The sequence below is a fragment of the Dreissena polymorpha genome, chromosome 1 (genome assembly GCF_020536995.1).
Source record: "Dreissena polymorpha isolate Duluth1 chromosome 1, UMN_Dpol_1.0, whole genome shotgun sequence".
Classification (NCBI taxonomy): Eukaryota; Metazoa; Mollusca; class Bivalvia; order Myida; family Dreissenidae; genus Dreissena; species Dreissena polymorpha.
In genome coordinates this window covers 91,379,546-91,393,384 of record NC_068355.1, presented here as the reverse complement: position 1 = coordinate 91,393,384, position 13,839 = coordinate 91,379,546, and the positions used below count along the sequence as shown (strand labels likewise).

General features: G+C 36.8%; 2 protein-coding genes across 5 annotated transcripts in view; one reads left to right on the top strand and one right to left on the bottom strand.

Annotated features, from left to right (window-relative positions):
• Positions 1 to 2,956: 2,956 nt before the first annotated feature.
• LOC127840632 (bis(5'-nucleosyl)-tetraphosphatase PrpE [asymmetrical]-like) lies at positions 2,957 to 5,230 on the bottom strand. Of its 2 annotated transcripts, none has more exons than XM_052369047.1 (2): positions 5,124 to 5,230; positions 2,957 to 4,250 (listed from the first exon to the last, which is right to left on the bottom strand). In XM_052369047.1, the coding sequence occupies exon 2, from the start codon at positions 4,185 to 4,187 to the stop codon at positions 3,378 to 3,380; it is 810 nt and encodes a 269-aa protein (XP_052225007.1). In that variant the 5' UTR covers positions 4,188 to 4,250; positions 5,124 to 5,230; the 3' UTR covers positions 2,957 to 3,377. The 2 variants fall into 2 exon arrangements, with proteins under 2 accessions (XP_052225007.1, XP_052225014.1); XM_052369054.1 differs by having other exon boundaries at positions 5,100 to 5,209.
• Positions 5,205 to 13,839, top strand: part of LOC127840609 (required for meiotic nuclear division protein 1 homolog) — a 29,980-nt gene continuing 21,345 nt past the window's right edge. Inside the window, exons 1-5 of one of the 3 annotated variants that reach the window (XM_052369028.1) lie at positions 5,205 to 5,277; positions 7,575 to 7,758; positions 9,095 to 9,212; positions 10,719 to 10,803; positions 11,285 to 11,324. In XM_052369028.1, coding sequence (XP_052224988.1) covers positions 9,203 to 9,212; positions 10,719 to 10,803; positions 11,285 to 11,324 — 135 coding nt within the window. In that variant the 5' untranslated portion in view covers positions 5,205 to 5,277; positions 7,575 to 7,758; positions 9,095 to 9,202. Of the gene's footprint in view, positions 5,324 to 7,574; positions 7,759 to 7,910; positions 8,085 to 9,094; positions 9,213 to 10,718; positions 10,804 to 11,284; positions 11,325 to 13,839 lie in introns of those variants that run through there. The other 2 variants (XM_052369036.1, XM_052369021.1) reach the window with 2 other exon arrangements.

The window sequence follows — 13,839 nt, the reverse complement described above, 5'->3', positions numbered from 1 at the left end:
TTGAAGATAGCAACTTGATATTTGGCATGCATGTGTATCTCATGGAGCTGCACATTTTGAGTGGTGAAAGGTCAAGGTCATCCTTCAAGGTCAGAGGTCAATTATATGTGGCCAAAATCGCTCATTTTATGAATACTTTTGCAATATTGAAGATAGCAACTTGATATTTGGCATGCATGTGCATCTCATGGAGCTGCTCATTTTGAGTGGTGAAAGGTCAAGGTCATCCTTCAAGGTCAGAGGTCAAATATATGTGGCCCAAATCGCTTATTTTATGAATACTTTTGCAATATTGAAGATAGCAACTTGATATTTGGCATGCATGTGTATCTCATGGAGCTGCACATTTTGAGTGGTGAAAGGTCAAGGTCAAGGTCATCCTTCACAAGGTCAAGGTCATCCTACAATGTCAAACATCATATAGGGGGACATTGTGTTTCACAAACACATCTTGTTTTATCTTGTAAACAATAGTAAAGCGGATAAAAGTGTTCATTACTCAACTCTCGTACGAAATACAGTTTGCATGTGACTCTTCGTGTGTTGCAGAGCGTTAATCATTAAATACTGTGTTTTTACAGTAAACAATTAACCTCTATACATTCTGCGCACTAGTTTATTGTAAACCATATGATTAGTGCTTTTCGCTTTTGTTCAATATCCTGATATACTTACATAAAATAATTTACATTGTTTTGTATTCTCAACATTTAAAATGACATTCAAACATTTTAAAGTATTATGTTTTATAAATAAGCAAGCACTCTAGCAGTGCAATCGAGCAATCTGCTTAAATCTGCTTAAATACAGTACACATGCACAGGTCAGTGCACAGTCAGTCTGGAAATCTTCATTTCAACGCTATCGCTTAAAATTGCTTAACCGAAACAAGAACTACTTATAAACAATAAATATTGTTACAAAGGTATTCGGCCAATGCAGATATTATCATACTCCAAAATTATCGAATGTAAATAAGGTTTAAACATACATATTTAAACCAATATAAGAAGTAACAAGAGCACCGCCTTGCGGGTGCAGACCGCTCATCTACTTCTCTTTTAAAGGTGAAGGGACCTATCTCAATACTTCAATCACAAAGGAGGGAGGGATGGGGTGGAGAGGGGTGTATAGTGTGGGTGTGTAGTCATTTACTACATTATATTCCAAAAATAGGGAAACAATGCAAAAAAAATGCAAAATACTATTTTTTTTTGGGGGGGGGGGGGGTATTCTTGGGTGGGATGGTTGGACGGTTATTCAAACAAACAAAAAAATATTTTTGTTTTTTAACCATGTTTCAAAAAAATGGGGGGGGGGGGCGGTGGAGGGGGGTATAGTGTGATGGTGTAGTCATTTATTAGATGATCTTTACAAAAAATGAAAAAAATGGGGGAGGGATTCTGGGGTGGGGGGCTTGGGGGATGGTTTGGGTGGAGTCTATTGGTGTATGTCAGGTAAGAGTTGTTATGTCAAAGTATCAATCAAATCTAACCATAAATAAAGAAGTTATGGCAATTTTAGCAAAATTTAATAATTTGACCTTGATAGTCAAGGTCATTCAAAGGTCAGGGTAAAATTCAACTTGCCAGGTACAGTACCCTCATGATAGCATGAGAGTCATTATTTGAAGTTTGAAAGCAATAGCCTTGATACTTGAGAAGTTAAGTTGATCTAAACACACGTTAAATCATATATTCAAAGTCAAAAAAGAGCCATAATTCCATCAAAATGACAACCAGAGTTATACAACTTGTCCTGTACTGTCCCCTTATGATAGTTTGCGAGTGTTCCAAGTATGAAAGCAATATCTATGATACTTAAGGAGTAAAAAGAACCAAAACACAAAACTAAAATCAAATTTTCAATTTCTAAATATAAAGGGCCCATAATTCTGTCAAAATGCCAGTCGGAGTTATATAACTGTGCCTGTACAGTCCCCTTAAGATAGTTAGTAAGTGTTGCAAGTATGAAAGCAATAGCTTTAATACTTTAGAAATAAAAAGGACCTATACACAACTTTACCAAATTTTCAATTTTTTAAGTATAAAAAGGGCACATAATTCTGTCAAAATGCCGGTCAGAGTTACATAACTTTGCCTGCACAGTCCCCTTATGATAGTTAGTAAGTGTTGCAAGTATGAAAGCAATAGCTTTGATACTTAAGGAATAAAATGGACCTAAACACAAAACTTAACCAAATTTTCAATTTTCTAAGTATAAAAAGTGCACATAATTCTGTCAAAATACATGCCGGAGTTATCTAACTTTGCCTGCCCAGTCCTCTCATGATAGTAAGTAAGTGTACCAAGTTTGAATGCAATAGCACTGATACTTTCTGAGAAAAGTGGACCTAAACACAAAACTTAATCGGACGCCGACGCCAAGGTGATGACAATAGCCCATAATTTTTTTTCAAAAAATAGATGAGCTAAAAATGGTTACATGTGCATTAAAAACCATAACTTCAATTAAGTAATGAAATTTCCCGTTCCTGACAAATCACTTTATCCGGGTACATGTTATAAGACACTTCATAAGCCTCTTTAAAAGTAAAATAAAGAAATGATGTTTGGCTTATGTAATAAATAATTCTTACATTTTGTCAAATGTATTAAGCAAGATAACAGTGATATCCGATACTACAAATATAAAGCATTAAACAATGTATATTTGTTAAAGGCGCGAGAATAAATATTTGAAATATGTATGGATGATACATGTGAAGCCGACGACCTTTATTTTCACATAACTATTTCCTTTATCTATAGATAAATGATAAAAAATGCATACATTATGTAGGAATAAATCACAAAAACTATCCTTACTTTATAAATTGAAATGCTTGAGATGCACACTAGTGCAGAACAAAAATATCCTCGAACATGTATAATTCAACACAATTCTCTTTATATCATTGATTTTACGATCTTTAAAAAACAAAAACAAACTTCAATACGGTTTATCCATTTGACGATATATTAATGGTTTATACATGTATATGATATATACAGAGTCCCTTAAAGCTGCTTTACATCGCATACATATGGGCTAGATTTTCACATGTTTTTATTTTCGAGCATAGACTCGGTGCAACGTTAACAAAACAATTCGAGCGGAATAATACCAATTTTTTATAACAATACCCATTGTGTAAATAGTTATTGAATGAGTAAAATCACTCTTTAAAACATACATTGTACCAAAATATTTGACATTATTGGTGTGAAAGACATTAAATGCGACAGTGACGTTCATTTTGAAATAATTTCAAACCACGACAGTGTTCCATAGTGAAATGTCAACAAATACATGTATGTTGAAATATAAAAATTGCGCATGATTGTGACAGAATATAATATTAATATAGGTAACTTTTAGACATGGGGATTAGGTTGCTTAGATTTAACGCTCAAGAACGTGTTCGGTCCATTTATAAACTTGCCCGTTAAGGAGCCGCCATGACAGCAACCGGTGTCAAGACCTGTACCAAATGGCTCCTCCTGCAACTTCCGCCGGGCGTCGTGGCCAAAGTACACGTGCTCCGGACCGCGCCAAGTTTTGATCCAAGGGATACCGTCAGCGTGTGAGTTAGTACCAGTTAAGGTTCCTTCATCATCTATTACGATGTTTCTAATATTAGTAAGATCATTCAGCATTTGAAGCTCCAATGAACGGCAAGGGATGAGTCCTGCATGTACAACAAGAGCGTCTAGCGAAGGCAGTGAAATCGTGTATGGAAGCTCATTCAAAAATTTGTAATCATGATCGTTTAAATCTTTCACCCATGAATACTTTTCTGGAAGGATATAGTTTGGATTCTCGCGGTAGAGTCGAGCTTGTCTAATAGCGCTCTCGTCGTGGTTTCCTCTGACAGCGTATACCTGTCCAGACCGTCCGCTCACCTCACGTACCACAGCTACACTGTCAGGTCCGCGGTTCACAAGGTCCCCAACTAATATAAACATTATATTTGGTGCCACATCTGTAGCTGTTCTCATGAGTTCTTGAAGCTCATCATAACAGCCGTGCACGTCGCCAATTACAAAAACCGACCGCCCAGCAATATCGTCTGCAGACAGCTCTATATGGCAGCGTGGAGGTAACGGATTATTCTGTAAATTTCCTCGCACAGGTGCTGATTGTTTGATAAAAAACGACCATATGATGTTTATAATAGCAGCCATTGTGAAATTGGGGCCGACTGTACCACAGTTCACCAGAGAGGGATCTTGTTCAATACATTTAGACTGAAAATTAAAAAACAAACACTTAACGCGCGTCGATAACGTAAACATCAAGGACATTCCAATTATGTCTAACACTTATAAATTTACAGGCATTATAACCAGCTTAATATCTGAAAGAGTCGCGAGCAAACCCTCAGGAAAACGGTTATTATAGTGCAATTTTAAGTCCAAGGCCCATTACTTCGCCAAATATCAATGGGCTGGAACGAATTTCACACTTTATCTTTAAGTCATATAGGTACACTTGCATACCAAACATCAGCTCAATATCTGATACAGCTCCGTAAAAAAACTACGGAAAACGGTTATTATAGAAAAAGTTTCAAGGTCCAATATAATGTCACAGTTGCTTAAAATGTTGATGGTTTATCTGTTTTGATGGTGATGAAAGTAAAACTGTGTTGTAAATGATAAAGATTTTATTAGGAATTAACTTTGAAACTTTAGAGGAGACTTAAATTCAAAGAAGAACAAAAAACGTATTATGGTTATATTTATGAAAATGCTGTTCACACCAATATGTAAAGATTAAGACTTCAGAAACTCAAAGGTGCTTATTTACTTGATATATTTGATATATTCCCCTACGAGAAGACCCCCCCCCCCCGCACCCTCCCGGCTTACCCCCCCCCCCCCCCCCGAGTCGAAAATTCTTGCCTATGGCCCTGCTAGATAATAAGGAAGATCTTTGGTGGTATTAATGTGTCTTGATGGTAACATCCATTAAACCGGTGTGTTAATCAATTACTATTGTACTGAATTTTCGCTACTTTGCTGAAAATATCAAATTCATTCAATATTGTTTAGATATGTCATCAACTCGGTAAACATTATAAATAATATATTCACCTTAACTATACAAAACTCACGTACTAGCAATGAAAATGTGTGTTTTTAACCGCCTGTCATTGCGTCAGATCTTTACTCGCTGCGTTTCGCAATCAACTGTGCACCTATGTTCGTACCCAAACGGTATCGTACATTTAAGTGTGATAGGATACGGTTTAACCATGAGGACTTATTTAACGTAAAGCATAAACTGGAAAAAGGAGCATACATTGAATATTATTGTGGTATCTTTTTTCTTATCAATACTATTGGATGGGATAACAAATTAAATTAAATGTATAATTAATTAACATTGTTTAACACCATGACCATGAACACAAGATCAATTTTTTTATATGCGAAACAGTTCCGTTTATCTGCTTCCAAAAACATGTTATCAAATTAAATATAAGCTTTTGCATTTAAGTAAATTTGATTAATCATTATTACAAAGCACATATCATAATTAATTTTAATGAAAAATTAGGTTGTCATAGTAAATCATGACAATCGTACAAATGTAAGTGCCCGAAAGATAAGGTCTTTGGGCAACTGGCTTTGCAACTGGCTGATAGTTATCAATATAAAATAGGCAGTGGCTAGTCGTAAGGCTCTGTGCATATAGCCTTTCCTATAGGGACTGTCTAGCCGGTTAACGGCTGTTATAATAAATAAATATAATCAGTGCATTTGTTTAAGCTACTAAAATTCCAAAATTTCTTCCCTTTAAACTAGCTTGTGTAGTCGTCGTTAGATCCCTGGTTATATCACTTAGGAGTCTGTTAAATCCCTGGTTATATCACCTAGGAGTCTGTTAGATGTCTGGTTATATCACCTAGGAGTCTATTAGATTTCTGGTTATATCATGTAGGAGTCTGTTAGATCCCTGGTTATATCACGTAGGAGTCTATTAGATCCCTGGTTATATCATGTTGGAGTCTGTTAGATCCCTGGTTATATCACCTAGGAGTCTGTTAGATCCCTGGTTATATCACCTAGGAGTCTGTTAGATCCCAGGTTATATCACGTAGGAGTCTGTTAGATTCCTGGTTATATCACGTAGGAGTCTGTTAGATCCCTGGTTATATCACGTAGGAGTCTGTTAGATCCCTGGTTATATCACCTAGGAGTCTGTTAGATCCCTGGTTATATCACCTAGGAGTCTGTTAGATTTCTAGTTATATCACCTAGGAGTCTGTTAGATTTCTGGTTATATCATGTAGGAGTCTGTTAGATCCCTGGTTATATCACCTAGGAGTCTGTTAGATCCCTGGTTATATCACCTAGGAGTCTGTTAGATCCCTGGTTATATCACCTAGGAGCCTGTTAGATCCCTGGTTATATCACCTAGGAGTCTGTTAGATTTCTGGTTTTATCATGTAGGAGTCTGTTAGATCCCTGGTTATATCACCTAGGAGTCTGTTAGATCCCTGGTTATATCACCTAGGAGTCTGTTAGATCTCTGGTTACATCATGTAGGAGTCTGTTAGATCCCTGGGTATATCATGTAGGAGTCTGTTAGATCCCTGGTTATATCACCTAGGAGTCTGTTAGATGCCTGGTTATATCACCTAGGAGTCTGTTAGATCCCAGGTTATATCATGTAGGAGTCTGTTAGATTCCTGGTTATATCACGTAGGAGTCTGTTAGATCCCTGGTTATATCACGTAGGAGTCTGTTAAATCCCTGGTTATATCACGTAGGAGTCTGTTAGATCCCTGGTTATATCATGTAGGAGTCTGTTAGATCCCTGGTTATATCATGTAGGAGTCTGTTAGATCCCTGGTTATATCATGTAGCAGTCTGTTAGATCCCTGGTTATATCATGTAGGAGTCTGTAAGATCCCAGGTTATATCACCTAAGAGTCTGTTAGATCCCTGGTTATATAATGTAGGAGTCTGTTAGATCCCTGGTTATGTCACGTAGGAGTCTGTTTGATCCCTGGTTATATCATGTAGGAGTCTGTTAGATCCCTGGTTATATCACCTAGGAGTCTGTTAGATCCCTGGTTATATCATGTAGGAGTCTGTTGGATCCCTGGTTATATCACCTAGAAGTCTGTTAGATCCCTGGTTATATCATGTAGCAGTCTGTTAGATCCCTGGTTATATCACGTAGGAGTCTGTTAGATCCCAGGTTATATCACCTAGGAGTCTGTTAGATCCCTGGTTATATCATGTAGGAGTCTGTTAGATCCCTGGTTATATCACCTAGGAGTCTGTTAGATCCCTGGTTATATAATGTAAGAGTCTGTTAGATCCCTGGTTATATCAACAAGGAGTCTGTTAGATCCCTGGTTATATAATGTAAGAGTCTGTTAGATCCCTGGTTATATCAACAAGGAGTCTGTTAGATCCCTTGACAAATGACTTAAGGTAAGATATACAGAAAATCACATTTTTCACAATAATAATAATGACCCATGACAATGTGATTGTGAGGGTATGTTGTATCTTTATGAACAAGTATATAATGATTTCTGATTTTTTTTTCAGATGTCCAGGATTCTAATCATGAATATTCTGAACAAAAACCTTTTGAGCAGTTGTATGCTTGGGTCAAAAGCACGTCCAGTTAATAGGGCGAATGCAGTTGGATCAAACTTCAACATACTAAATGGAGGCACAGGCTTCTTGACAAACTCTTTGAACATTTCTGCACTGACGTGTGTTGTGCATAGTAGGTGTTTATCTTTACATGTAAATAGGAAAGCTAATCCAAACACATACACATTTTTAGAAAGGAAATCAGGCAACATGCCCATAATGCATTCTCTGGGAAGAAAGTCATATATAAAATCTGGACCCGTGTTATTGTGGGATCAGATAATGCAGACTCTGGGAAGAAAGTCATATATAAAATCTGGACCCGTGTTATTGTGGGATCAGATTAAAGTTTGTTATTCTGTAATGTCATCAACGGCTGCTAACCAAGATGTAGCCAAGAAAGTCCTCACCAAGCCTCTCATGAAAATGAAAACAAAAAAGAAAATTCGTGTAGTGGAGGTAATTTCTTGATCTTTTCATACATCAGACATTGAAATATCGCCATAAATGATTTCCAATTTTGTGTTGTTATTTACAACTGAAATTACTTTTCTCAACTTCAGAAACCTCTTCAAGTGCAATTAAGATTTATCTCTTAGAACGACAACTTGATTTGTGTGACTGTGAAGCATTTAAATACTTTATTTTGTTTTTGTCCACAACTGGTATTTTTAACCAGGTTTTCAGAAGGAAAAAACTGGTTATTAGATTGGCAAATGTCGGTGGGCGGGCGGGCGTGCTGGCTGGCCGGATGGCGAAACAAGATTGTCTGGGCCATAGCTTTGTCGTTCATAGTTAGATTTTAAAATCATTAGACACATTTGTTCACCATCATTAGACGGTGTGTTGCGCGAAAGAATTACGTTAATATCGTCAAGGTCACACTTTGAGTTCAAAGGTCAAAAATGGCCATAAATGAGCTTGTCCGGGCCATAACTATGTCATTCATTGTGAGATTTTAAAATCATTTGGCAAATTTGTTCACCATCATTAGACGGTGTGTCGCGCAAAAGAATTATGTCGATATCTCCAGGTCAAGGTTACATTTTCAGTTCAAAGGTCAAAAATAGCCATAAATGAGCTTATCCGGGCCATAACTATGTCATTCATTGTGAGAGTTTAAAATCATTTGGCACATTTGTTCACCATCATTGGACGGTGTGTTGCACAAAATAATTATTTGAATATCTCTAAGGTCAAGGTCACCACGACTAAAAATATAATTATTAATTTTGAAAAAAAGGAAGTTAATTATAAACAATCAGTTCAGTTTGAGTTGTCTCCCTTTATCAGACTTTTGTTCAAATTGAAAACCTGGTTTTGAGACAATTTTGTCCCTTGTTTAAAACTAAATTGCAGATAACATTATAACCTGAATGCTTCAAGGCAACTCTTTTTAGGTTATACAGTATATTCAGTATACAGTATATAGTACAGTATACAGTATATTTCGGATGTGTTTGTTGTAGGATGTGTTGCAGTACAATCGAGTGGCAACATATCCTGTGGGTCAGGAGCTCAACCTAGAGTCACTGGCCAAAGAGATTGTCAGTCAAGACACTTACAGGATTGTGGACATGCCAACAGGTCTGTGGTAACAACAAAGCTGGCAAAAAACTGTATAGTATCCTGTTGCAGCTTTAAAAAAAAATTGCTTTATATTTTACTGGCTCTTCCTTTTTATTGGGGAAAACAAGCGCAATGGACCATGAAATTGAGAAAAAATAAACATTATCAAGATGATTAGAAATAACAGTATACCAATTGCTTATAATTGCATGTTAAATTGCATTCTTAAGTTTACATTATATAAAGTGCCAGAGAATTAAATTGCTGTATAGTTAACCCATTTAACCAGTTATTGAGTTTGATGGAATATTTTTTGGGAAATTATGGTCAAAATATTTATGCCCCCAGTAGGAGAGCATATACTGATCGGACTGTCCGTCCGTCTGTCCGTCACACTTTGTGTTTAGGTTTCGAAAATTGCTCATAACTTCTATGACCCTTGAGATGTAACCTTCATATTTGGTATGCAAGTGTATATGGACAGGGCCTTTCCATACGCACAAATATTTTGACCCCTGTGACCTTGACGTTGAACTTAGGGTCCGCGTTTAGGTTTCGAAATCTGTGTTTAGGTTTCGAAAAATGCTCATAACTTCTATGTCCCTTGAGATATAACCTTCATATTTGGTATGCGTGTGTATATAGACAAGGCCTTTCCATGCGCACACAAATTTTTACCCCTGTGACCTTGACGTTGAACTTAGGGTCTGCGTTTAGGTTTCAAAATCTGTGTTTAGGTTTCAAAAAATGCTCATTACTTCTATGTCCCTTGAGATATAACCTTCATATTTGGTATGCATGTGTATATGGACAAGGCCTTTCCATACGCACACACATTTTGACCCCTGTGACCTTGACCTTGAACTTAGTGTTTGTGTTTAGGTTTCGAAATCTGTGTTTAGGTTTTATTGCCAGTTATGAAAGAATCCATTAATTTAGAGACTCTATTGCCTTTTATTGCCAGTTATGAAAGAATCCATTAATTTAGAGTCTCTATTGCCTTTTATTGCCAGTTATGAAAGAATCCATTAATTTAGAGTCTCTTTTGCCTTTTATTGCCAGTTATGAAAGAATCCATTAATTTAGAGTTTCTTTTGCCTTTTATTGCGTGTTATGAAAGAATCCATTAATTCAGAGTCTCTATTGCCTTTTATTGCCAGTTATGAAAGAATCCATTAGTTTAGAGTCTCTATTGCCTTTTATTGCCAGTTATGAAAGAATCCATTAATTTAGAGTCTCTATTGCCTTTTATTGCCAGTTATGAAAGAATCCATTAATTTAGAGTCTCTATTTTGGTATAGGGACAAAAGAGGGGGATCTAGTTAGGGTTGTTTTTATATTGGTTGATATCAAGAGTAATACATGCTCATGTATAGTTATTGACATCTAAACTGTTTAAAAAGAAGCCACCGATGGAAGTTACTAAATCAGATCCAAGGTTTGCCCTTAAATGATTTAGAAAACTTAGAAATTAACAGTTTATCTGACATGTTTAAATCATCATCCTTGTTTGTTCTATTCCAGATTTGCAAGGAAATCTTCAAGATGTTATTATGACAACTGCAAAGTACAAGTTTGAAGGCCAAATAAGAGATGCTTTTTTCTTCAGGTTAAGTATCTTTATATGAATTTTTTTTGTTTTTGTTATAATGATGAGTTATTTCAAAGTCATATTGAGCTCTATGATTTTGTAATCTTTTAAATTTCTGTTGTAGTTACATCAATGGCAAACTCATTTTCAACCATATTTTACTGCACCCATTTTCAAAAGTATATTAATCTAGTTGCAAATGTATCAATTTTCTTAGCCTTTCAAAATGGGCTTTCCATGCATTAACTTTGATTTTTATATAAGAGTGTCTATCAAGTACTTTCAAACACAGATACAGTTTGACAGAGAAAACATTTATTACATGAATCGGGAGGTACCCTATTTTTCTTGCCTTCATACCTATGTATAAACACTAAAGTAAATGTCCAAACATATTTTTTAATCTTGTAAATGTTGGATGACAAATATACAGGTATGGCCTTAAATTGTATTTTTGTGCACTTTAAAGTTATAATTTTATTATGAATATTTGTTTCAGAGATGGAACAGTTTCTTTATGGACAATGTCAGAATCTGAGGTAAGTTGTGTAACAATTAGTAAAATAAGCACACCAATGTAAGGACGGTTGCAGCATAATCTGGTGGTATCATTTGTGAATTTCAAGCCAGGTATTCACATAACTTTTTAGGGATTTTTTAGCAGATTTTGGCATGTATTGAAGTTTGTCAGTAAATGCTTTATTATGCTCCCCTTCGAAGAAGAGGGGGTATATGGTTTTGCACATGTCGGTCGGTCCGTCCACCGAATGGTTTCCGGATGATAACTCAAGAACGCTTACGCCTAGGATCATGAAACTTCATAGGTATATTGATCATGACTCGCAGATGACCCCTATTGATTTTCAGGTCACTAGGTCAAAAGTCAAGGTCATGTGACTCAAACCAGTAAAATGGTTTCCAGATGATAACTCAAGAACGCTTATGCCTAGGATCATGAAACTTCATTGGTACATTGATCATGACTCGCAGATGACCTCTATTGATTTTCAGGTCACTAGGTCAAAGGTCAAGGTCATGGTGACTTGAACCAGTAAAATGGTTTCCAGATGATAACTCAAGAACACTTACGCCTAGGATCATGAAACTTCATAGGTACATTGATCATGACTGGCAGATGACCCCTATTGATTTTCAGGTCACTAGGTCAAAGGTCACGGTGACTCGACACAGTAAAATTGTTTCCGGAGGATAACTCAAGAACGCTTACGCCTAGGATCATGAAACTTCATAGGTATATTGATCATGACTGGCAGATGACCCCTATTGATTTTCAGGTCTCTAGGTCAAAGGTCAAGGTCACAGTGACAAAAAACGTATTCACACAATTGCTGCCACTACAACTGACAGCCCATATGGGGGGCATGCATGTTTTATAAACAGCCCTTGTTTTGATATATGTAAACATTGGATGTAAAAAGCTCCAGTAAAAAAACAAGAATAAAATTAAAGAAGAAAAAAAAGGGACCCTCATCAGGGCTAGAACCACTGACCCCTTGAGTAAAAGTCACACTTAGACCACTTGGCCATCCATGCTCATACAATGATTGATGTATTTGATACTTTATATAAGCAACCCTCATAGTGTCACAATATATAACAACATTACGAATCTCTCCAAACTATTTAATTGTTTCGGGTTGCAACAGTTGATAATTTTTCAGGTTTTTAAATCCTGAAAAGATGTATATAATAGATATTTTAGAGCATGGTAAATGTTCAGAATTACTGTTACCTCACAATAAATGCGTCACAAATACAATAAATGCAGCGAAAATTTGTGAATCTGAAACATTTTTATGCCCCCCTTCGAAGAAAAGGGGTATATTGCTTTGCACGTGTCGGTCTGTCGGTCGGTCTGTCGGTCCGTCCACCCGGTGGTTTCCGAATGATAACTCAAGAACGCTTGGGCCTAGGATCATGAAACATGATAGGTAGATTGATCATGACTCGCAGATGACCCCTAATGATTTTCAGGTCACTATATCAAAGGTCAAGGTCACAGTGACCCGAAATAGTAAAAGGGTTTCCGGATGATAACTCAAGAACGCTTAGGCCTAGGATCATGAAACTTGATAGGTAGATTGATCATGACTCGCAGATGACCCCTATTGATTTTCAGGTCACTAGGTCAAAGGTCAAGGTCACAGTGACCCAAAATAGTAAAATGGTTTCTGGATGATTACTCAAGAGCGCTTATGCCTAGGATCATGAAAATTCCTAGGTAGATTGATAATGGCTGGCAGATGACCCCTATTGATTTTCAGGTCACTAGGTCAAAGGTCAAGGTCACAGTGACCTGAAATAGTAAAATGGTTTCCGGATGATCATTCAAGAACTCTTATGCCTATAATCATGAAACTTCATAGGTACATTGATCATGACTCACAGATGACCCCTATTGATTTTCAGGTCACTTGTTCAAAGGTCAAGGTCATGGTGACCCGAAATAGTAAAATGGTTTCTGGATGATAACTCAAGAACGCTTATGCCTAGGATCATGAAACTTGATAGGTAGATTGATCATGACTCCCAGTTGACCCCTATTGATTTTCAGGTCACTATATCAAAGGTCAAGGTCCCGGCGACCTGAAATAGTAAATAGGTTTCCGGATGATAACTCAAGAACGCTAATGGCTACGATCATGAAACTTCATAGGTACATTGATCATGACTTGCAGATGACCCCTATTGATTTTGAGGTCACTAGGTCAAAGGTCAAGGTCACGGTGACCCGAAATAGTAAAATGGTTTCCGGATGATAACTCAAGAACGCTTATGCCTAGGATCATGAAACTTAATAGGTACATTGATGATGACTTGCAGATGACCCCTATCGATTTTGAGGTCACTAGGTCAAAGGTCAAGTTCATGGTGACCCGAAATAGTAAAATGGTTTACGGATGATAACTGAAGAACGCTTATTCCTAGGATCATGAAACTTCATAGGTAGATTGATCATGACTCGCAGATGACCCCTATTGATTTTCAGGTCACTAGGTCAAAGGTCAAGGTCACGGTGACCTGAAATAGTAA

What these genes read in the sequence shown, in the direction of transcription:
- LOC127840632 (XM_052369047.1), bottom strand. Translation starts at nt 4,187, where the DNA reads ATGGCTGCTATTATAAACATCATATGGTCGTTTTTTATCAAACAATCA.